Source organism: Sus scrofa, chromosome 5 (genome assembly GCF_054392235.1).
Source record: "Sus scrofa isolate SSC_HxYL_T2T_F1_AM1 chromosome 5, Sscrofa_HxYL_maternal_Yorkshire_Landrace_v2.0, whole genome shotgun sequence".
Classification (NCBI taxonomy): domain Eukaryota; kingdom Metazoa; phylum Chordata; class Mammalia; order Artiodactyla; family Suidae; genus Sus; species Sus scrofa.
This window is the reverse complement of record NC_139387.1, coordinates 83,365,077-83,389,020: the sequence shown is the minus strand read 5'-3', so window position 1 is coordinate 83,389,020 and position 23,944 is coordinate 83,365,077. Positions and strand designations below refer to the sequence as shown.

The 23,944-nt window shown below is 39.2% G+C and overlaps 2 protein-coding genes across 8 annotated transcripts in view; one reads left to right on the top strand and one right to left on the bottom strand.

The window, feature by feature from the left end:
* LOC146403488 (uncharacterized) overlaps nucleotides 1–23,944 on the top strand; it is a 327,016-nt gene that overhangs the window by 293,829 nt on the left and 9,243 nt on the right. For 2 of the 4 annotated variants that reach the window (XR_014804045.1, XR_014804044.1), the window contains exon 4: nucleotides 20,008–20,157. The exons of 1 other annotated variant lie outside the window; for it this stretch is intronic. The gene's annotated coding sequence lies outside the window, so the exon portion shown is untranslated. Of the gene's footprint in view, nucleotides 1–20,007; nucleotides 22,387–23,944 lie in introns of those variants that run through there. One more of the 4 variants, XR_014804048.1, reaches the window with a different exon arrangement.
* Nucleotides 7,332–23,944, bottom strand: part of ANO6 (anoctamin 6) — a 368,316-nt gene continuing 351,703 nt past the window's right edge. For all 4 annotated transcript variants that reach the window (XM_084957199.1, XM_005655713.4, XM_084957197.1 and 1 more), the window contains 4 exons: nucleotides 21,805–22,010; nucleotides 17,443–17,639; nucleotides 15,193–15,298; nucleotides 7,332–10,585 (listed from right to left, as the gene is read on the bottom strand). In XM_084957199.1, the coding sequence (XP_084813325.1) occupies nucleotides 10,379–10,585; nucleotides 15,193–15,298; nucleotides 17,443–17,639; nucleotides 21,805–22,010 (716 nt within the window). In that variant the 3' untranslated portion in view covers nucleotides 7,332–10,378. The remainder of the gene's footprint in view (nucleotides 10,586–15,192; nucleotides 15,299–17,442; nucleotides 17,640–21,804; nucleotides 22,011–23,944) is intronic.

Here is a 23,944-nt window from a genome sequence, read left to right as displayed (position 1 = left end):
AGTTGCTCTGGTTAGGGCTTCTGGTTAGGCTTCAACTACCATATTGACTAGGAATGGTAAGATGGGCCCCCTTGTCATGTTCTGGATCTTAGAGGAAAAATATTCACCCTTTCACCATTGAGTATTATGTTAGCTGTGGGCTTGTCATATATGATCTTTATTGTGTTATGTACTTTCCTTATGTACCCACTATGTTGAGAGTTTTTATTAGAAACTGTGTTGCATATTGTCAAATGCTTTTTTCTGCATTTAGAGATATGATTTGTATCTTTCATTATATTAATGTGTATCACATTTGTTAATTTGTGCATATTGAATCATCCTCCAATTGCTTTATAGGATAAATTCTACCTGGTCATGGTATATGATTCTTTTAATGTTATAGCATTCTTTCAATGTGCTATTGAATTTGGTTTGTTAAAATTTTGTTGAGAATTTTTATATCTATATTTATCGGGGAATTTGGTCTGTAGTTTTCTTGTAATGTCCTTAACCTGTTGTGGTAATGCTGGTCTCAATAAAATCAGGTAGTTTTCCCTCTTCTTCAATTTTTTTGGAACAGTTTGAGGGAGATTAGTGTTAATTCTTTTAAATGTTTAGTAGAATTCACCAGTGAACCATCGGTGCTGGACTTTTCTTTGTTGAGTTTTTAAATTACTGATTCAATCTTAGTTATTGTTGGAATGTTCAGATTTTCTATTTCTTCATGATTCAGGTTTGGTAGATTATATTTTTCTAGGGATGCATCCATTTCTTTTATGTTATCCAATTTATTGGCATATAATTGTTCATAGTAGTCTCTTATTCTTTATATTTCTGTGGAATTGGTTGCAACGTCTTCTGTCTTATATATTACTTTACATTTTTGAGTGTTCTTTTTTTCTTAGTTTAGCTAAGGGTTGATTTTATCTTTTCAAAAAACAGCTCTTAGTTTTGTTCATCGTTTAAACTTTTAAAAATCAAAGTATGGTTATTTTACAATATTGTGTTAGTTTAAGGTGTACAACAAAGTGATTCAGTTATACACACATATCTATATTCTTTTAGATTCTTTCCCTTTATAGGTTATTACAGAATATTGAGTAGATTTCCCTGTGCTATAGAGTGGTCCTTGTTGGTTATCCATTTTATACCCCCAAACTCCTAATTTAACCTCCAATTTTCCCCTTTGGTAACTACAAGTTTGTTTTCTATATCTATGGGTCTACTTCTGTTTTGTAAATAAGTTCACTTGTATTATTTTTTAAAGATTCCACATATAAGTGATATAATATTTGCCTTTCTCTGACTTGCTTCACTTGGTATGATAATCTCCAGGTCCATCCATGTAGCTGTAAATGGCATTATTTCACTCTTTTTTATGTTGAGTAATATTCCATTGTGTATATATACCACGTCTTCTTTATCCATTCATTTGTCAATGGACACTTAGGTTGCCTCCATGTTTTGGCTATTGTAAGTAGTGCCACAATGAGCATTGAGGGTTAATGTATCTTTTTAAATTATGGTTTTCTCCAGATAAATGCCCAGTAGTGGGACTGCTGGATCATATGGTAGTTCTATATTTCAATTCCTAAGGAACCTCTGTACTATTCTCCATAGTGGCTGCACCAATTCACATTCCTACCAATAATGTAGGAGGATTCCTTTTTCTCCACATTCCCCTACATTTATTATTTACAGATTTTTGATGATGGCCATTCTGACTGGTGTAGAGGTGATACTTCATTGTAGTTCTGATTTGCATTTCTCTAATAATTAGCAATGTTGAGCACTTTTTCATGTGCTTTTTGGTCATTTGGGTATCTTCTTTGGAGCAGTGTCTATTTAGATCTTCTGCCCATTTTTGATTGAGTTGCTGTGGTTTTTTTTTTTTTTTTGATACTGAGCTGTATGAGCTATTTCTATATTTTGGAGATTAATTCCTTATCAGTTGCATCATTTGGAAATACTTTTCCCATCTGTAGGTTGTCTTTTTCATTTTATGGTTTCCTTTGCTGGGAAGAATCTTTTAAGTTTAATTAGATTCCATTTGTTTATTTTTATTTCCATTATTCTAGGAAATGGATCCAAAAAGTTATTGTGGCAATTTATGTCAAAGAGTGTTCTTCCTAAGCTTTCCTCTAGGAGTTTTACAGTATCTAGTCTTAAACTTAGGCCTTTTTTTCTTTAATTAAAGAATAGTTGATTTACAATGTTGTGCCTGCTTTCACACTTAGGTCTTTAATCCATTTTGAGTTTATTTTTGTGTGAAGTGTTAGAGAATGCTCTAACATCATTCTTTTACATGTAGCTGTCCAGTTTTCCCAGCACCACTTATTGGAAAGACTGCCTTTTCTCCATTGTTGTAGATTAATTGACTTAGGTGTATGGGTTTATTTCTTGGCTCTCTATCCTCTTCCATTGATCTATGTGTCTGTTTTTGTGCCAGTACCATACTGTTTTGATTATGGTAGCTTTGTATTATAGTCTGAAGTCAGGGGGACTGTATACCTTAATACTGTTTCCAGGTAGCTTGAATGAAATGGAAGACCAACATTTGAATGTTTGTTTAAAGGTTCAAATTCAAATGCTCACATGCTCAGACATACACCTTTTAAATCATTCTCCTATGGACAAGGAGTGACAGGACATCAATATCATGATAGTCTTGCTTAATCTCTGTCTTGGTTGGGTTGGTCTCCTATTGCAAGGGCCAAGTGGCAATCAGTCATGACAACCACACATCAGATGAGTTCAGGAGTTTTTGCCATGCAGCATTGGGCTAGAGGGATTGAGAGCTTGAGAGTCCTGGATCCACTTCACTGGCTTTACCTTGGCCTCCATATATCTGGTAACAAAATCACTGGTGTCAACCCACCTCCAAAGACAATTATTTTCGACTTGTAGCTCATTTCATGGTGGGCTAGCAGTTGGTGGCCAGCAGAGAGTTTACAGCAGTGGCTAGGGAAGTAGCAGCATCTATATCATAGACAAAGAGGACACACTTCCTCATAGCTCACAATCAGGACTTCTCACCACTGAGCCATTGTACCACACCAACCCGTCTAGCTTTACCCACCTTAACCTAGTATCTTGAGTGATCAATTTTCATTTCCATTTTAACCTTATTCTGTTTTCCTGTGCATTCTTCCTATATCTCTTGGCTGGAAACAACTTGATATTAGGGAAGATAAGGCATTCATTCTTTTATTCATTGACTCATTCAATAAGTATTTATTGAATATTTACTCTACCAGGTCTGATACAGAAACAATAATGGTATTATTCCCCTTGTTTAAAATGTTAAAGGAATAACTTTAATGGCATGACTCCCTGCATATGGCTTATGGGATCAATATACAACTATGTTTTTTCAGTGCACCTCTAAATTGGCACCAGGATTTGTAGTTCTGACTGCTTTTTGCATCTAGTCCACTAATATTGCTGGTCACACTTCCTCCACTGGGACCCCACAATTTCCAAGCAAAACAACTTGGAATCCAAAGTATATACACAAATATGTGCTGAATGTGGCAGGATACACAAGAGAAACTGCAGCAGCCCTCATCAAACTAAGCAGCCTAGGCTAGGCAGCTGGGAAATAAATTAGATCAAGAATTCAGCAGGCTTCAGGCAGGGATGAAGGGTTTACTGGAGTAGAAGCACCAGTGCAGCCTTCGTGTTGGAACTGAGCTTCACAGACATCACTGATACCAATCAGAAGATGGATTTTATGTACATTCAGAGTGGAAAGGGCACACCACTCTTTCCTGCCACTTTTTCACCTGGAGTTTTATTGTCCAAATACAACATGGATGCCATGGTTGGCCCTGGTTCAATTTTTTAGTATTATAAAGCAATGGTTCTCATACTTTTTGGTCATCAACCCCCTTCCTACCTTTAACATATTAGGAACTCCTGAAAACTTTAATTTGTGTGAATAATATCTATTCATATTTAGTGTATTAAAAATTAAAACTGAGTTTTAAAAAATCTATGAAATTAAAAAAAAACAATAACCTCATTGCATGTGAAACATGTTTAAATGAAAAATATCTATTTTTCAAAATGAGAGAATAGTGCACTGTTTTATAGTTTTAATGTCTGGCTTAATAGAAAACAGCTGGATGCTCATAACTGCTTCTGTGTTCAATCTCTGGCCATATCCCATGTTATGTAGCCTCTGGAAAGTCCTCTATACTCTCATAAGAAAACGAGAGTGAAAAAGGCAAATCAAATCCTCGTATTATGACAATAGTTTTTATTTTTGTAGACCTCCTGAAAAGGTCCTAGACCCTCCCAAAGGAACCTACCTAGACCACACTTCAAGAACCACTGTTCTAGAATCTCATGACTAACAAGGTGCTTTCAACATATGTCAGTATTTCAGACTTTTCCACCCAAGTTCCAATGAAGAGAGGAAAGCAAATGTAGGACCCAAGGGTCTAGATGAAGCAGTCCACCATGAGCATACAATTCTCTGAAGATTGTACCAAAAATGCATTCACATTTTGCATTCAATTCTATAACATATGTTTAATATTGAAACACTCACCTCCAAGATGATGCCTCATATTCATCCTATGGTTTCTTATACTTCCTGGCATACTGAATCCAGTGTGTGTGACATTAAGAGACTTTAACATGGCACTGACTGCTGGGAACTATTTAGCCCCATTTCATGGATTTGGAAGCTAGAGCTTAGGTTGAATAATTTAGTGGAAATGAAGACCAACCAAATGATAACAAACAAAGGCTACTTATTCTGAGCTTGCTGTAGCAACGGCATCAGCCACTGTCATTTGTGTTCTGGCAGAACTCAAAGACAGGCAGAGGAGTGGGAAAGTTTTTTATAGTGGGGGAAAAAAAGGGAAGGCTTCAGTTGTGTCCTGTTGGAGGCTGTTGGCATGGGGAAAATTAGTGTCAGGCTGATAGAAGGGGAACATCAATCATGGAACATCTGTGATTGGTGAGAGGTGCATATTTGGCTTTTTCTGGTTGGTTCTAGGTTCAAAGTAGGGATAAAAATTAGGGAAGCTGTCAGATATTAATCAAGTCGTGGCTATTGGGGCTGTTTCATGGGCTATTGTTTAGCTTCCTGGACTGTCACTAGAGATAAAAGTCTGACTTCCTACAAGTCTGTCTGGCTTCCTGGTCTGATTATTAAAGTCAAGGGATTGGTTTCCTGGGCTGGTTGTTGCAGGTTATGGGTCAGAGTTCTATTTTTATATATGGTCTGGCCATCTGGCCATTGTCCACTTGTACATTCAGTCTCCCAGTGACGAGGGGTGACATGGGAGAACAAGGCTTTGTGAAAGAATCCTCAAAAGAGCAGAGTGGTTTGCAGTTTCTCCACTCATGACTTCTTCGTCACAGTTGGTTGCAAAACTGGAATACTTTAAAAGGAAATCGACTACATTTCTAATTGTTATTTTAGATATTTTAAAGGTATTAAGTTTGGTTCCACTTTGCAAACACTCAAAAGTCTTTTAAAATGTAAAATTTGCTGAATTTATGAAAAGAATAGGATGTGGGCTCAATGTAAATGCTTAAGAACTGGCTTTCTGTAACTTTAATAAACTGAATATAATTTTTAAAGACCAAAGCAGATTTCTGAAATCCCTGTTGGGCAAAATGACTGCCCTTGATGGTGCTAACTTACACTTTCTGGGACCTCTGGGGAGTGGGCTGGGCTGGGCTGAGGTGACAGCAGGACTCAGGTTTCCTGCACAGCTTTCCTGTCTAGCTTGGGATTTTTCTAACAGCATGCTGCATTTTTTTTTTTTAATCATGTAATTTTATGACTTTAAAAAAGTTAAAATTTCCTTGCAACAAAATCATGTTGATAGTCAGATCATGTGAAGGTAGACATCTAGCCTGGTACCTGGTGGGTCAGATAAATACCAATTATTTAAGATTTAGTCATTTCTCCCAAATGAGAAGGGGGTATTTTGCTAAAGTATGAATTTATAGGTTTTCGTTTTCTTTTTAGGGCCATGCCCACAGCATATGGAGGTTCCCAGGCTAGGAGTCAAATTGAACCTGCAACTGCCAGCCTACACCACAGCCACAGCAACACCAGAATTGAGCCACATCTGTAACCTACACCACAACTCATGGCAACACTGGATCCTTAACCCACTGAACGAGGCCAGGGATCGAACACACACACATCCCCATGGAAACTAATTGGGTTTGTAACCTGCTGAGCTGCAATGGGAACTCATAGTTCATTCTTAGAATTGCTTGTAAGAATGAACTTATAGGAGTTCCCGTCGTGGCGCAGTGGTTAACGAATCCGACAAGGAACCATGAGGTTGCGGGTTCGATCCCTGCCCTTGCTCAGTGGGTTAACGATCCGGCGTTGCCGTGAGCTGTGGTGTAGGTTGCAGACGCGGCTCGGATCCCGCGTTGCTGTGGCTCTGGCGTAGGCCGGTAGCTACAGCTCCGATTCAACCCCTAGCCTGGGAACCTCCATATGCCGCGGGAGCGGCCCAAGAAATAGCAACAACAACAACAACAACAAAAAAGACAAAAAGACAAAAAGACAAAAAAAAAAAAAAAAAAAAAAAGAATGAACTTATAGATGCTTCTTTGCTGGACTTAAATTCTTGAAGGGAAAAATAAAAATTATTTTTATTATTTATTTATTATTAGTACCCATTCCAAGAGCTTCATTTTAGAATCAGGGAATGCTTCTTCTTGTTGGTCCAGTTAAAGATTATATTTGACTTAATTTTATTGGAAGCCAAACAAGATTTAAGCTGGTGAAAAAAAAAAAAAATCAAAGGACAGAATGAGTAAATATTGGGGATATATGCTGTCCAGGATTTAAAAAAAAAAAAAAAAAAAAAAAAAGCTGTTTTTTGTAAAGAGATTTTCCTTTCCTTTTCCTCTTATATATCCTTCTCCATAATTCCCCCTTTCTGTACCTAGGGCCACAGCAGGTCCAAACAGCTTATCTGAGCCTTGTTAGAAAGAGGGCCTCTCTGGGTGATTTGTCTCAGGTAGAGAATGCAGAAGCATCTTTATGCATTTAGAGAAAGGCATCTCTCCCTTGTAGCTGATGCAGGCCCACATTTGGCACACCTGGTCTCCAGGCGTGGTGCCCTGTGCAGGCCTCAATCCCAACAACTGTATGCAGCAGCCTTGGCTGAAACCCCATCCCAAATTTTCCCCAGAAAAAAACATGTTTCTAATTAAGTGCAGGCTATGAAAAATATAATTTTAGATATCATCCACATAAAAGCGCACATCTGTTATCTGAGGAATACATAATTGGTAAATAGATACACATCTGCTCGTTCTTAAAAACATTAAGACACTTACATACACAGTAGACCACAGTATTGTCTTTAAAAATGAATTTATTAAAATGCTCATAATTATAAAATATTAAAATGCACAGAAATTTGCAAAATATTACAAACTTTATATCTTATGCCACAGTGTATGAAAAGCATCATGAATATTTTGGTTTTACTTTAATTAAGCGGCTTATACAGTTTAACTTTTCAAACATCTTAAAATATAATATGAACACGAGAAAATGGTAAGAAGTGTTTCAACAACAGAACACATTCTGCCCCCCCTCTTGCGAATGCACGTTTTCTGAAATTCAACATGCACGTGCAACTACAAGGAGAAGGCTTTTGGTGACAGTTTGTTTACAAGATGGTCTTGTTTTAGTTTTTCAAACGAAAATGAAACCTTCCCCTTCCTACTGACATATCTAAAATATCTGAGGGATAGCTAAAGAAAAACCCCCTGAGTATGTTGGTCTAATGCTCCATTAAAATTCACAGGCATCACAAAAGGATAAAAAGTAAAGTTTCTCTAGTGGTTACCACCAGGCAGGTCTAGGGCCAGATGTTCCCTTTCTAGGTGCACCACCACTCCCATCCAGTTTTCCAGAGTTCTGCCTCTGCTCACACTTGCAGATCCAGCCCATGGCTGTCTTCAGACACAGCCCCACATTTTTTTCATCAGCAAGTCAGCTAGACTTTCATGAACACTGTCAGTGTCACAGGTGACCGTGGGTCCCCACGACAACCTAGCCATTTTGGGGAGTACTGGCAGGGTCATACATCACATTTGCTACCTTTAAAAACGTAGAGGACTTTCTCCCTCCTGTCCACAGAAGCACATTTGAAACTATGAAGATGATTTATGAAAGACGATGTATGAAAACATAAATGCACAATTCTTTTCAAGTTCTATTTTATATATAAGGAGATAAGGCAAAAACATCTTTTCTATGATGCTGTGAACACTGAGGAACTGCCAAATTCAACACTAGGAAGATATTCCTACACTTCAGAGAAGCCAAGAGGTAATAGGAGGAGAGGGCACCCCGTCCAGTCTGGGAGCAGCATCCCAGGTGAGTGGGGGAAGAGATAAGAACGGTTCTCCACTGGGAAGAAATTCATTTCCCCGTCTCCCTTGCAGGCAGACCTCCCATAGCCTGTCATCAGCACTCTCTGATCACACTGTTAACGTGATCAAGAAATGTCCCTGATTCACTGTGACGGTTCAAAAGTCCAGAACACTGTTTGATGAATCCTACATCAATACTGGTTTGTTTTTTAATGTTCATGGCAGATATTTAGAATTATGAACTGGAGTTAAGCTGCTCTATTATAACAAGCCTGTGAATCTGCTCACTGCAAAGTGTTTCCTTTTCCTTCGCTGCTGGAACTCCGAGTGGCTTAGCTCCTGTGGCACCTGGGCATTTAGCAGCATCCCAATGGGTGGCGGCCCATTGAGCGAGAGCCCGGTGCCAGACACTCTCTCCTGCACCTAGCCCTGCCCTGTCACCACTCACGGGTGAGAGATACAGACACTTTGTCTCCTCCAGAGCCTACCAGAGGGCCTGGCACCTGAACGGCAGTGAAACGAAGTAAAGACCGCCAAGCTGCATGAATCAAGGGCACAATGTGGACGGTGGGGCAGGAGTTCAGCAGGAAGCTACCCTCCAGCTGATGGCAGAGTCTGAGACCAAAGCATTTTCTTTCCTGACCCTTAATTGCCTGACTGGTTCGAGGGAAGGCTGGAAACTCAAATCAAATCCAGTCTCTTCTTCTTGATGGGGAATAATCTGGGTATACTTCAGTCTCTCCCTCTCCCTCCCTCTCATTGCTCCCCTGGTGCAAACATGCAATTACAAATAAGTTACTGGGCTGGGAGTAACAGAAGGGAGGGTGTGCTGATCTACCTTCGCCGCATGGCAGATGCTTTAGCATGCTGATCGTTTGGACATGCAGAATCCTTGCCGTAAGGTGCTCCCCTCCCAGGAAATCAGTGTAGTCACACTGAGGGCACTTGCACAGCACCATCCTGTTACAATGGCCGTGAGCCACGCGTAACAGTGCTTATGGTTTATAATTCCATATTTCCTGGATCTCAGGGATAAAAGGCAACTGGTGGGAACTTGATGGGTTCATCTTTTCCAAACCCTTATGTTGATAAGTATGTACTTTAAATTCCTTGATTTCATTTTTTTTTTTTTCAGGAAAGGATCTATCTTTAGAAGAGGTAAATTAATTATCCTGATCAATATGAGTTACAATTCTATTTCCATCTGTAACTTTCCCTGCTTTTGTCATCATATTCCCTTGAGAGTTGCAAAGCAGTCAACATTGATTAGGCACAGAATATTTTAGGAGTGCTCCTGGAAGATGAAAGGTGTCACTGTGAATTAGCACAAATATGCTTCGGAACCTTGCTAGCTTCATTTCCAATCCATTAAGAGTATTTCTCTGCGACGGAAAGACAGGCTAAGATGACGACTAAGACGATCTCCTCTTACTACCTGAAGTTTCCTTTTCCATACGGATGTGGTCATTTACCTAAATATTGTGACGTCTTGAGTCTACCTGCCATGTCATTCGGCTTTCAAATTGCATTCTGCGTCATCTGCTTCTAATCACACAACGGCTCGCATGTCTCATCTTTAACGATGGTACTGGGAGGGAAAGAGCTCTGGAATTGATCTGGCACAAGGGAAGAAATGAAACAGTGCCTAAAAACAGGGTCATGTGCTTGAGAACAGAAAGGAACAAACATAATCAAATGGAGGGAAAAAAAAAATCCATTCTGCTCTACTTGAGATTGTTTGTAAGCACATGAAGAGACTTCTTCAGTATTACGAAAATTGGCATTTATCAAAAGAGTAACATTTTTGGCTTTCCAGGTGGTTAGTTTTAGGCCCTCCTTGATCTAAATTTTACGTTTTCCAGTTCCTGCATGGCCAGCTGAAACTGGAAAATAATCTGCATGAAAATGGCAAGGCTTAAGCCTTCAATTTGCCAAAGTGATTTTTCTCATTAGTGATTCATAATATATTTTGACAGAGCTAAAAACTCTTTAAAGTGCTTTTCAGAACATAAAGCTCTTCTTAATCTACTTTTGGTCGTAAATTGTTATCTACCACTTCTACCATCTTCTCCACTATGACCCCTATGTTTTTGGTCACATCTTTGAGGTGATTCTCACGAAGCAGCTTCTGAGTTAGGTATTTTTCCCTCTTGATCTTGCTCTTCGTGCTCTTGGACACATCTGGAATCGTGTATGAAATGATAAACTTCACAGAGTATATGACGTGCTGAGGGAGAGAAGGAAAAGGTCAACCATAAAGGGATGGAGGGGAACACGGCCTTTTTCCCACTGCTCTTTGCCCGTCATCAGAGCAGCACATCGGGACAAGGCGCTGGGCATGCTGCGCCTTCACCCGGTCTCTCCCGCCAAGGTGTGGCTCTGCTGGGAAGCCACAGCTTGTTCCTTTATAAATTTCAACAATACCATGTGATCTGTAGAAAGGACTATACCTCATATCCAGACGACTCACCGTGACATTGACAATGCTAGAATATTTTCGTGTGTGTTCCAATCTCATCCCTAGGCGTCTTCCCCAAAGGTAAACACTAACTTATCTGCACGAGTATACGTATATCATTTTCTTTTATCTTTGAATAGTTTAACAAAGAATGTATATATCCCCAAATAGTATCCCGTTTAGTTTTACTCAATTTAAGCTCCATAAAAACGGTGTGATGCTGGGTAGTATAGTCTTTTGAACATTGCTTTTTTCATTCTAAATTGGTTTCTAAGATTTATCACTGTTCTTGTGCCTAACCGTAGTCCATTTTCGTGTCTGTATAATATTCCACAGTGTGAACACACTATAATTAATGCGTTCCTTTATCAAAAGGTTTTGGGTTTGTTTCTATTTCTGCATTAGAAAATGATGTTGGGAATGTTTTTGCACTTGGCTTCTGGAGAGTGTCTGTGAGTTTCTAAAGAGTATGTATCTAGGAATAGACCTGCTGAGGCCCTATGTTACATGAATGTTTAATTTTACAAGATGGTACCAAGCATTTTTCAAAGCAGCTACACCAGCTGACACTCCCATCCGCTGTGTGTGACAGTTTCAGTTGCTCTACAACCTTGTCTGTACTTGTTACCATCATGTTATAAATTTTAAAACCAACATGGTAATTATGAAATGGACTTTCCCTTTGGTCTTACTATGCATTTCCCTGATGACTAATGAGGTTGAAAACCTTTTTATTTTTTTACTATTCAAAAATCCCAAGGGGATAGAAATACTTTAGAGTAAACATAATTAAAAACAAATAAATTATCAAAGTGTTAAAAAGTGAAAAGAGCTATGGGGAAAAAAAGGTGTATGAGCTAAGTCAAACAGAATGAGTTGTTATGAGGGTTACGGTGGGAGGTGTAATCTATATAGATTTTATACAGATTAGTTTGGATATGCCTCATTGAACAAAGACTTTAAGGAGGTGAGGGAATTAGCCATGGAGACATCAGGAGGAAAGACATTAGAGGCAAAGGGAAGAGTAGCCAGCACAGAGTCTGTCCTTAGGGGGGGATGCCTACCGGATGCACTCCAGGAAGGCTGGAGTGAGGTGAGCAAGGAGAGAAGTGACAGCAGGGAGGTAAAAAGCACGGCTAGATTGTGTTGAGTCTTAGATGTCATTGTACGGACTTTGGCTTTTACTGGGCCAAATGTTTATGAAGACAATGGGGAGTCCAGTTAGGAGACTGTTATCAATTCAGGCAAGAAAGGTTGGTGGCTCCAACTTGAGTGGAAGCAGCACAGTTGGTAAAAAGTGGTCATATCTGTGACAATTTTCTCAAGAAAAAGCCACAGGACTGAATGTGGAATAAGTCAGGGAGAGAAAACGAGGAGGACCCAAGGATCCTGGCCAGAGCAACTGTTGAGATGGAACTGCCATACTTGGGGAGGGGGGCATGACTGTGCATAGAACAGATTTCGGGTGGGGTAGGGAGGAGATCATTAGATGTGGATTTAAGAAAATATGGGAATTTAGGGCAATAGATTTGAGGCATCTGTGAGATAACCAAGCAGAAAGTTCAAGTATTCAGTTACATTGATGGGCTGAGCTCAGAAGAGGTGTTCTGGGGTTATCTATTCGTGAGTCAGTGGCATAGAGATGGCACTAAAAGCCTGCATGAGCTCACCAAGGCTGTGAGTGGAGAGAAAAGAAGACAGCCAAGGAATGAGCCCCAGGAGAAAGCAGCAGAGAAGGAAGGGACTGCCTGGGGAGGTAGGAGCAAGGGCAAGATATGTGTTTTCCTGGGAGGCAAGTGAGGAAAAGTTTCAAGAAAGAGTCATCAGCTGTGTCAAATGTTTCTCATAAATTAGGTGGTGTGAGAGCGGAGAATATTTTCGGATGAGAGAGATTAGTGAGTTTGAACATTGGAAATTACACAGTAAAGCTGATGCAGGAAAGAGGTGGATTTTTCCCCCCTTCTATTTCTGAGGTAGATGATATTTATAGATAGGAGGTTTTCTATGTTATGCCACCCTTGCATTTCTGGGATAAAGCCAAGGTGGTATGATGTCACCTTTTGAAAATATATTGCTGGATTCAGTCTGCACATTTGAAAAAGAGCTTTGCATTTATACATTAAGACTGACTTATCATTTCCCTTTCTCTTTCGAGTCTTGTATGATTTTAGGATCTGTAAGACATTGTAGAGTATTTCCTTTGTCCTGCTCTCTGGAGGAGTTTAAGATTGTAATATTCTTCTGTTTTGGAAAGTTTGGTATCACTTTGGTCTGGTGTTTTCACTGTGGACAGATTTTTCAATTGCTCAAAGCTCTAATTTGAGGTTTACAGCTACCTTCCTTAGCATTTTAAAGGCATTAGACTCTTCTCTGGCTTCTAGGTTGCTATTAGAAAGTCTACTAACCTCAATTTTCTTTGTCAGTTGTATTTTTTTCTCTGGTTACTTTTAAGATCTTATTTTTGGGGTGCTGCATTTTCTTTCTATTCTGCTTGATAGTTGTTGTGCTTTTTGCTCTGTGAATGGATATCTTTCACTTATTTTAGCCACTACTTCTTCAGATATTGCCTCTCCTCCATTATCTTTTTTTTTTTCTTCTGTGATTTTTTTTTTGGGGGGGGGAAATTAAGTCCTTTTCATTTTGTCTTCCATATTGCTTAGCCTCTTGTATTTTCCATTTTCTTATTTTCTTGTGACATGGTAGTGGTAATTTTTTTCAGATCTGTCTTTCAGTTTGCCTAAACTTGTGTTTCAGCCATATGTTAGTTAATGTTTTCAACAACTATTTTTATTTCAAATGTTCAAGTTGCTTACTTTTCAAAATTACCTTGTAAACTTTATAGTTTCTTATTGTTTGTTCATGTTTGGCTTGTCATTTATTTAAATATTTTCATGTACAGTTCATTTGTATCCCTTATCTGTTAATTCAAACTCAGTTTATTGAAGGTTGAAATCAGTGTTTTTTGTTTGTGTTTGTTTAGCACTTATTCTCAGAGCCCTCTTGAACTTCTGGGGTGCTCACTGCTCTATTTTAGGCCATCATGTTTATTTCCTCTTTGTAGGTTCTCTTCCTTTCTCATAAGCTCAAAACTACCAAGGAAATTATGTTTTAGGCTGATTCTAAATGTTCTGTAATGAGATGGCCCCTCACAGTATCTAGTCCACCATGACATCAGAGGGAGAGGTCTAAAGACCTTGGCAACTACCTGTTTGAATATAAACAAGTGACTCTTGTTGGTATACCAGACACTGTACGTTAGGAATCCTTTTACAATTGTGAACTGATGATGAATTATTTCCCTCTGTTAATGTTTGGTAGTAACTTAAAAAGAATTCTAGAAAAATTATTCTAGAAAAATGATCGAAGTCAGGGAGCCTATCCCACTCCTTTCTTGCCAACAGATTGTGATGTTACTCAGAGCAAACCAAACATCTCCTGTCTCAGCCTACTTAGCTGCTGGGAGGAACTGTGTCCAGTAGTTCTGGCCAATGTGGTGTAGGTGAGGTCTCTGGGGGCTTCTGGCAAAGCATCGCCCTTCTCCCTCTTCCCGTCTAGAACATAAAGGTGTTATCTGGAGTGGCAGTAGTCATACTGCAACCACAGAGTGACAGGCAATGAGAGAAAACCTAGAGAATCAGAGATATCCTTACATAGGTGAGCTGGTAATGACTGAGGAGAAACTACCTACATCCAGTGAAGTTTTCTACAAGAGAAACATCAACCTTTATTGTTTAAGGCACTATAGATGGGTCTTCTGTTTCTTGCAGCTAAATGTAATCATAACTGACCACACCAATCAAGTAATCTCAGAATCTTTGGAACTTAGTGGGAGTTATTTACTCAGTGTAAGAAGTAAAGTTGGCTAGATTAATTTGAAATTTATAGCTACCTCAATCATTTTTCAGAGCTGATCAATTTCAGCAGGGTGTAAAAAACTTTAAGAAGGTATATTATGAAAATGCAGTAAAAATAATAAAAAAATAAAACTATTACAGGAATAAAAGTTTCTCTGGGGCAGATATCACATCTTATTTATCTTGAATTAGCCCCTTCAGAGCCTAACATGCACACACCCCCCAAAAATTAAAAAAAAAAAAAAAGACAAAACTTCAATTAATACTGAACTGAAAGAAACTGAATCCCCCTAGCTCACAACATGATTTTAACTTTTAAAGCAGACAATCAACTTCATTTAATTACTCAGAGATTTATGGGTATTCTCAGGTCATAGCTGATTAATAAATGTTCTAAAGTAACTGTTAGCAAGAGATAAGAACATATTGTATATTTTAAGTCAGAAGTGGCAACACTTAGAGCTAATAAAAGGCCTGCAAATATACTGCCTTATAAAGTATTGCCAAGTATGCTTTTCTTACCTCCATGACAATGATGAAAGCCAGCTTGGCTGCAATCACATGCCAATAGTAGATATTGTGTTTATACTCTTGTGGGTGCCCAGGAGGGTTCCGGAAATCACGATACCTAGAAAGGAAATGGAGGCATTTCAGGAGTTGATTCTGATCAAATAGTGCACACAAGGGCCCATTTTAAAAAGGTCATACTTTTGATGCAACACTTTTAAATTGAACATCATATAAATTTTCTCCAAGAGGTTACTTTGATGACAAAACCCTGAAGTAACTACTCCAGTAATACTTCTTTAACTTATAAGAGGAAGATGAGGGCAATGATGGAGTCCATCTTTGTAAAAAAAAGAACAAACATCTTAAATATTTTTAATGAGACTTATCTCTGCTTTCTCAAAAATGTATAACTGAAACAAGTTAGCATATTTTTAGAAACATGCTTATCAATTTATTTATATATGGTGACATCAGGATTCACTCAGCTATATGGCTCTCTATAGAGATTTCTACCTACTTTTCATAATTTTCTTAGCTCATTTCCTTGTTGTCAGAAGTCATATGCTACTGGTGTTAGTGTATCTCCCTCAGGTAGCACTTCTCTAATTTTCTGCCTGTTACATTTTAGACCCAGAAGTTTAATTACTCTTTAGAATTAAGTAACATAAGAGTAAGCAGAGTCAGTGTGGGATTCTGAAGAGGCTCTGCTCTATGTAACCTGGAAACATTTATTCAGGGCTTATTTCTGGTTTTTTGGTTATGTTGTTGAGGATTTGAATCAGAAGGGTTTGAGGGGTTGAACTAAATGAATTGTAAAGCCTCTATTAGGTTGAAGATTCTGATTGAAACGAAACAACTCTACAACATGCAGCCAATGAACTTTTCAATTACTTAGTTTATGTACATGGTCCAGTTGATCTTAGCAGCCGTTAAAATGAATGGAGAGAGCTTTGGAGTACTTTTAGAAAATACTGCTAGGCCAGGCTAAGATATTTTTATTTTTGTCTTTGTATAGCTTTGTTAAGTGATGGTGCTAGTTTGTCATCATTTGTTATTGCCAGGTTGTGCTTGAATAACCCATTAGTGATAACAACAGAATTATCTTGTATCTTGGAACGCTTAGAGTTTTCTTCATTTCTAAGATACAAGACTTTTCTCCAGGATCAATCTTCCTGTAATCATTTGAAACTCTTCTTTTAAAATCTGGCTTCATGGTTTGGTTCAAAAGTTCTAACACTAATCTGTATTAACTTTTATATCTTATCCTTAAGTCTGATTGAAAAGAAAGAAATTTCTAGGTCCTAAAACAAATGCACAACCAAACATCACTTACAAGTAGAATCACAAGAACAGACTTTTTACATATTTTTCATCAGTCTAAAGTATTTCATAACACCTCCTTTATCTGGTCATCAAAACCATGTTCAGCCTTCAAATGTCATCTTAGAGATTCAGCCTTCTCTCTAATGATTTTCATAGTGATAATTAATAGACTATTAATAAGCAGTTCTTAAGTGATCACTCTGTTAAACACTACACCGACTCTGCCTATGTTGCCTTATTTTTCAAAATAACTCAGACATTTTTAACCTCATTGTACAGGTGAAGAAACTGACGTTTCTAAAAGTTAAGTGACTTGTTCAAGGTGACCTAACTAGTACTAGGCTGCACCTTATGAAATTGCTGATATTCAACTGTTTTTCACTCACACACACATGGGATTCAAATTTAGGTCTGACTAATTTCCCCCATCCAAGTACTAACTAGGCCTGACCCTGTTTAGCTTCTGAGAGCAGACGAGATCGGGCGCGTTCAGGGTGGAATGGCCGTAGACAGGTATGACTAATTTCTAATTGCATTTGATGTTTCCTCGACAACACAACCTCTCTACTATATTATTTATTCCTTCCTCTAGGCTACTGCAACTTTCATACCATCTGTCCTGACTCACTTTCCTCACTTGACCTTCAGTTACAATAATGTACATTCATCTGTCTTCTCCAGTGGGCTGTAAACTCCTTAGGGCTGGGCCTTAGCCTTCCATCCCCAATGCTTAGCACAGTGCTTGGTATATTACAAGTCTTCATTTTTTTGTTGATTTAAATAAACTGAACTGGATTAGTCAACAACCACCACCAAAAATTAAAAAAAAAAAAAAGTCTCTAGCAATTTTATTTACATGATACCCCAAAGAATTATATTACAATAAAAGTCCTTTAAAAGATGAAGTGCATTTTAAAACATGTGTTAAGTAGCACTTACCTGCATGTGGTATAGTTACCAAGCCCAGTGTATGGATTTTCCCTGCCTCTGAAGTCAGCAACCCTGTAGTAGGAGAGAGTGTTGTTGATGTAGCCCTCCATGGTGTAGTGTGGGTGGTCCCCATAGGGCGGGACAGAGAAGGACCAGTAATACACCAGGCGGGGGATCATGTCGGACGTGAAAGCAATGATCATGGCCTGTGTTGAGAAGAAAACAGTAAAGGGAGCATTCATTTAGAGCCTTGATAGCTGTGGTTAACAGACCTGCCAGAATTACATTTTCAATGGTTGTTTTGTTTGTTTAAGATTCAGAAATCTTAATGCTTTCCTAATTGTCAAATGCATACAGGTAGTGTGAGTGTCCTAAAATCTTTGAGCAGCTGCTTTAAAGTAGAATACTTACTATGCTTTTGGTCTTTAAAGGAACATCCAGAAGTCTATCTGTAGCTCAAAAGCAAAGACTTGACAGTTGCCTATAATGTGTCTTAAGTCCAATAAGAATACTTAGAGAGAGAGCAGAGAGGGTACTGTGGGTAACCCAAGAGCTGCCTGTATGTTATATGTAAATTATATTTTTAAAAATTAGAATGTAATGAAATACAGCCAACCTTGGAGCTCTACTTATGTAATTCAATCTTTTATGATTTAGAAGGCCTTTTTGTATATGTGATACTAAGACCAATATTATGAAAATATAAACTGGCTTTATATGATTTCTTTGTGGATAAATAACTGATAAAAATTGCCTTTTATCACTTGCCTCTTAAAAATAGAATACTAACTGCATAGTATATGTTTTCCTTCAAATTCATACTTTTTCCCCTATAGTATCTTAACTTGTTTAGGCCAGTCAACCCATAGTCTGATATATTTTAAACTCTCAGTATATAAACTCTCAGGTCTGTTGCTTCATTAGAGAGCAAGAATTCTTTATTACTTTTAATAACAGTAGCAAGAAACTATATTGGGATCTTTCAATATGAAGGGAACTTCATAGAGTCAAGCAATGATAATAAATTTTGTTAGATCTAGTGACTAAGTCTCAAAACTCCAAAAGATTACACGGATTAAATTAAAAACATTATAAATTATCAAAGAATATAAAGAAGGTTTAATGTGTTCCCAGATTAAATGGCTAAATATGGGTCAGTCTTAAACCTGAGTCTGTGTCAAGCAGACATCTTTCAGGATGTAAAATGCCTTTTCTCCAAAATTCTTTAATTTGGGCTTTTAAGCTCTCTATTGTGTAAAACCAGTTTGAAGAACGGAGAAAGTACAGAATATACTTCAGTCCAAATTCTATGTGAATAAACAAAGCTACATGTTTCAGTCATTTATTGAAGCAGAAGAACAGGCATGTTTTTTGCACAGCATGATTTTAACAGTATTCACCTGAACATATGGTTTAGACACAGTGAGACCACTTGCCTACCAACAACATCTCAGGCAAAGCCAGAAAAGCAACAAATGGGGCTTGTCTATTGCAAAATTTCCCCCCAGTAGAACTAGCTTTGTCAGTTCCTCTGATGTGAATTCTCTCTGGGGGCGTGTGCAGGCTTGCCTCGTGGTGGTGGTGGTGGCAGTGGTGATGATGGTATAAGGCAAGAATATTTTACTTTCCCCAGATTTCACCAGATGAAAGTTTCCTATTATCATTTAACTCAACAATAGTTTTTTATAGAATCCCCTACGGATGTGTTTCAGGAAGCTACAGAAATTCCAATAAGGAAGATCACTCTCTTTTCTTCTGACAAGATACGCTTTCCTCCTGATTTGAGCTGCTTTGAGACACACTGCAAGGGTACACGTAAATGCGGTGTGCTTTGTTTCCCACACTGTTCGGAACCCACTTTTCCATTTATATCAAAATAAATTAAAATTGGTCTTCAAGAGCAGATGCTCTGGCATGATACAACAATGTCAATTCAGCTTATTTACTGAACCAGCAGCTTTAAAAACGAATGATTTTATGGCCCTCCCGCTTGATGCCCTTTCATACCCCTGGTGGCTTCTTCCTACTTCCTAAAAGTTCTCCTAATATGGAAAGTTAGCCATTATTCTTCCCATTAGACTGGGGAAGCACAAATTACATAGGTGAGGGTATAGTATACTTGTTTAATTCTTACAGACATAAATACAAACATACACAGGACCTGCATCTTGGAAGCCATAAGCCCTATTATGGGAAAAAGGACTGTCCACAGTTTCACCAACGATCTCATAGCAGTTTTTCTAGGGTGTAATAAAATAATGCCAGAGTTACAAGGACAAAACAACTACTGGATAGGAAGCAGTAGCACCAATCAGTGGGCATGTGTGTGCCTGTGTGCACATGTACAAACGTGCATACGCACACACATAGAGGAGCCTTGGAGTTCGAGCCTGTCCTTCACCTGCACTAGTGGAGTGGAGCCATGCAGGGCAGATGTGGAAAAGGTGCTTGATACAATCAAACCAGGACGTCTTGAGTAATGGGGAGTGGGAATCAATTGAATTTTCTGGTTGGCTGAAGGTCAAATGAAAACGCTTTTAGTTTCAAACCTGGCTGCTAAAAATTTTCTTAAAGCACACAGGTCCACGTTCCTGCCTGGCTTAGCGTCGCAGAGCATATACTGAACATGACAGATTCGTGCTCTGATGACGGTGGAACGCGAAAGGTCTCACTGGCCAATTTCTGAACATCAGTCTACATTTCGCAACACCGTGGATGCTAAAGGTGGGGACATAACCTAGCCATTGTTTCTTGTATGTGATTGGCCAACTTTCTCCAAAAAGGAGGGGTAGCATGCAATTCAGATAAATTGAAGGTTCTTGGGGAGTGATGGTTGGGTTTCAGACAATTTGCTTCACTGTGTAAAACTGTGACCATGGGAGTTCCCGTCATGGCTCAGTGGTTAACGAATCTGAGTAGGAACCATGAGGTTGCGGGTTTGACCCCTGGCCTGGCTCAATGGGTTAAGGATCCGGCGTTGCCATGAGCTGCGGTGTAGGTCGCAGATGCAGCTCGGATCCTGCGTTGCTGTGGCGGTGGTGTAGGCCGGCAGCTACAGCTCTGATTAGACCCCTAGCCTGACAGTGACACACTGTAAAATGCTTGTGCCTCTAGTGTGGACACCTGACAAAGACTACACCGTCCCTGGGAATGATGATGTATAATGAAGATGATAACAGAGCAGCAGCTAACATTCCATGAGGACCAGGTTCTTTGCATTCCATGCTTGAACTCACTGAATTCTCTAAGCGCTCTTTGTGGTGTATAATATTCTGAAAATAGTGTGGGAGGGAATCATTCAATGTGCAAATGATAAAGCGAAGCTCTTGAATGTCAACACCAGGCAGCTGGGAAGCTGCAGTGCTGGGAGATGGGCTCGGGTCTGCCTCCAGAGTCTACAGTGCTCAGCAATTCTCTGCCTCCAGGAGTCCGACCTACAGGTGCTGTCAGACTATTCTGTTCCTACAAGTGCTTGTGGGAAAAGGTCGGGGACTCAGGGTGAGTGTGACATGATTAAGAGATTTTGTTGGGGACTATAACCTGGGAGTGAAATTGGCAGTGGAGGAAGGGAGGAAACAGCCCTGTTGTTAAGGGCCTTTCCGGGGAAGGAAGTTCCCTGGGGGGCTGGCATGGGAATTGCTCTGCTTGGGAGCTCCCTCTTGGCCTGTGGGGGCAGAGGGACTGTTCAGACAAGTCCATAATCAGCACAGGTTGTAAACAACGGAGTTCTGTTCCCTCACAGCTCAGACACAGCAGAGCATGAGGATGCTTAGCAGTGACCAATGATGGGCAGCAAAGCCCAAGGGTGGAATGGGGAGGAGAGAGGGGACCTGCCCTGAACCTGCCTCCTTGAAGAACCTCTGCCCCAGGGCACAAGAAGGTAACAAACAAATGCACTTCATTGTCAAGTAGTCACTATTTTAGGTGGATAGTCTGGAATATACTGTAAAAGATGGTAGAACGCCTGCTCTTATGTTCGCTTCTTCAAACTCTAAAAGGACAGTTTTCTATCTCCATTATACAAACACTATCGGGTTACATTTATAGTCATGTGAGGATTAAAAGAGTTAGTGCTTATTGTTAATACTATTACCATGTTGCTACTGAAAATTTTAGCAAACAAGCAACAATATTATAACAGTCTCTTCTTAGCAACTGCCTCTGGAAGAGATCTTGTACGTCATGAATCATTATAAACAAAATATATTCAAAATAATAACAATTACAACAATTACATTGTTTATATGGATTGACAGTATTAGCATCTTCCTCCCACCTGAAAAAGTGCCGAACACCGGGTTCCTTGGGAAGCAATGCTAATGCGTTTTTGGACTTTTCGAGGTCTTTACCCTGGGAAGCCTGTTTACTCACATTGGTCACCACAGCCAGAATCGCTATTCCTTGCATGATGGGCTGCCATGCTCCGATGTCCTGGGCTTTTTCTGGTACCATGCGTCTATACTGGGTAGTCAGTTTCCAGGCGTCCACTCTTATTTCCAATATATTGTTCACCAGAGCCAACAGAGGGGCCAATGGAAAAGAGGCCACAAATAAGGTGACGAACCCAAACTGAATAACTGTCAATGGAATGGACACACATCATGGAGTGGTGGATGGATGGAAGGACAACACATATTCCTTTCCTCTTGTAAAGAGAAAGGCAAACAGCGAACTCAATTGCAAAGAGAAAACACGTTCACGGTAATAATGTTCAACAGTGAAAGAACCCAAACGAAAGACAAATATAACCTCTCTGGGAAGAAGACTAATTAGAGCCTTTCTCTTACATATATACACTTGATAGGAACAACACATTTAAAAACATTAATCAACCATATTTTTTTTGCTGGTCATAAATAAACCTGGGACACCATAAGCATATTATTCATTCTCAGTGTAGAAATAATAGAATGCTGGAAGATAATTTGTGATTTAGGATTAAAAAAAAAAAAAGGAATATCATGGAAGGATGTCACAAGTTAAAAAGAAGTAAGCAATGTACCTTTGGGAAGGCTGTGCTTAGAGAATGTTGGAGGAGATATGCTGAAAATAGGCAAATGAGCAAGCTCCCCTGAATCTGGGGAAAGTAAGTGCTACACAGAGAATTTGAGATATTTATACAAAACACAAATGTATGCAATAAGTGTCTGCATAAGTTAAAATATAATCCTTCAGGAATTTTTATCTTGATATTATTGCAGACTATGTGGTCACAGTAAGTCAAAATTGTGCTGGTGGCTGCTTAGAAGCTCTTTTCTCTTTGTCTCTAACTTATGTCAGTTAGAGGGGGCAGCAGAGATGTGGGGTAAGTTGTACCACACGGAGGTAGAGGTAAGCAATAAGGCTAGAGATCTAAAAAAGTTTTAGACCCTTCCCTCCTACTTGGAAGACCTTTAAAGTAAACTAGCACAGGTATGTAACTAAAACAGTGGATGAGAGGGAAATTTACAGCTCCCTTAGGGCTGTTGCCCAACCAAGGGGCAGGGATCACGCTGGCCAGGAAGGGCAGGACAGTGGAGTGGGTGGCTGGGTAGGAGGAGCTGGCCTTTGTTCCTGGTCTGAGAGGCCAGTATGTATTGCAGAAAAGCAGTCAGGAAAGATCTGGCTGGTCTACAGGCCAGACAGGAGCCATGATAGTCAGGGAAGTCAGGCAAGAACCAGAGTTGGTGATGTCAGAGAGACATGGCATGGCACCAAACAGTGACGTCCACATCTGTGTCTATGACTCACTGAACCCTAATGAACTCATCTGCCTACAGGGGCCAGGCAAGTCATAGAAATAAATGCATGGAGTGGGTGCAGTAACTGGCAAAGTGCATGTCCTAATGAAAGGCACCATTCCCAGTCCCCATCCTGGAATGAGGGCCCAATGCTGCCAGTTCTCCTTATCCAAGAGAAGCCAGAAACTAGGACTTTATTAATGAGAAATCCAGTTAAAAACCCAAAGGAGAAAAGACACTATTTATAATGCCAACAAAGGCACACACTATTTAGAAATAAATTAGTAAGAAGTGTTAAGACAGTTATGACAATTAAGAAAATATAAACAAATAATGAATGAATGGTAGGATGAACCACACTCTTAACTGGAAAGATTCAAGTTTGGGGACATATCAGGTTTTTTTTTTTCCCCCCAAAATCTAGAATTCAAATGCAAATTTAGTTAATAATGCTAAATGGACTCGAAAAAAGCTGAAAGGTGATGGTCCACAAGTAAACGAATGAGGCGGGATGTTTGAACTTGACAGTGTTAGAGAGATTACTGACAAAGGATCCAGTGGGACCAGCTCCAAGAGATACTACTGTCTATTATAATGCTATGGTAACTGACACAGTTCAGAACTAGTGCATTAACAGAATGAATTAAATAGATTTCAAGAACAGAGGCAGATACTCATGAGATTTTAGTAATATTATAAAAGCGATACTTCAAATCAGTGGATTCAAGTATTGGAGTTAATTAGCTAAATCATTGGAAGAACCGGTAATGGAGTCCTCACTTTTGACATCA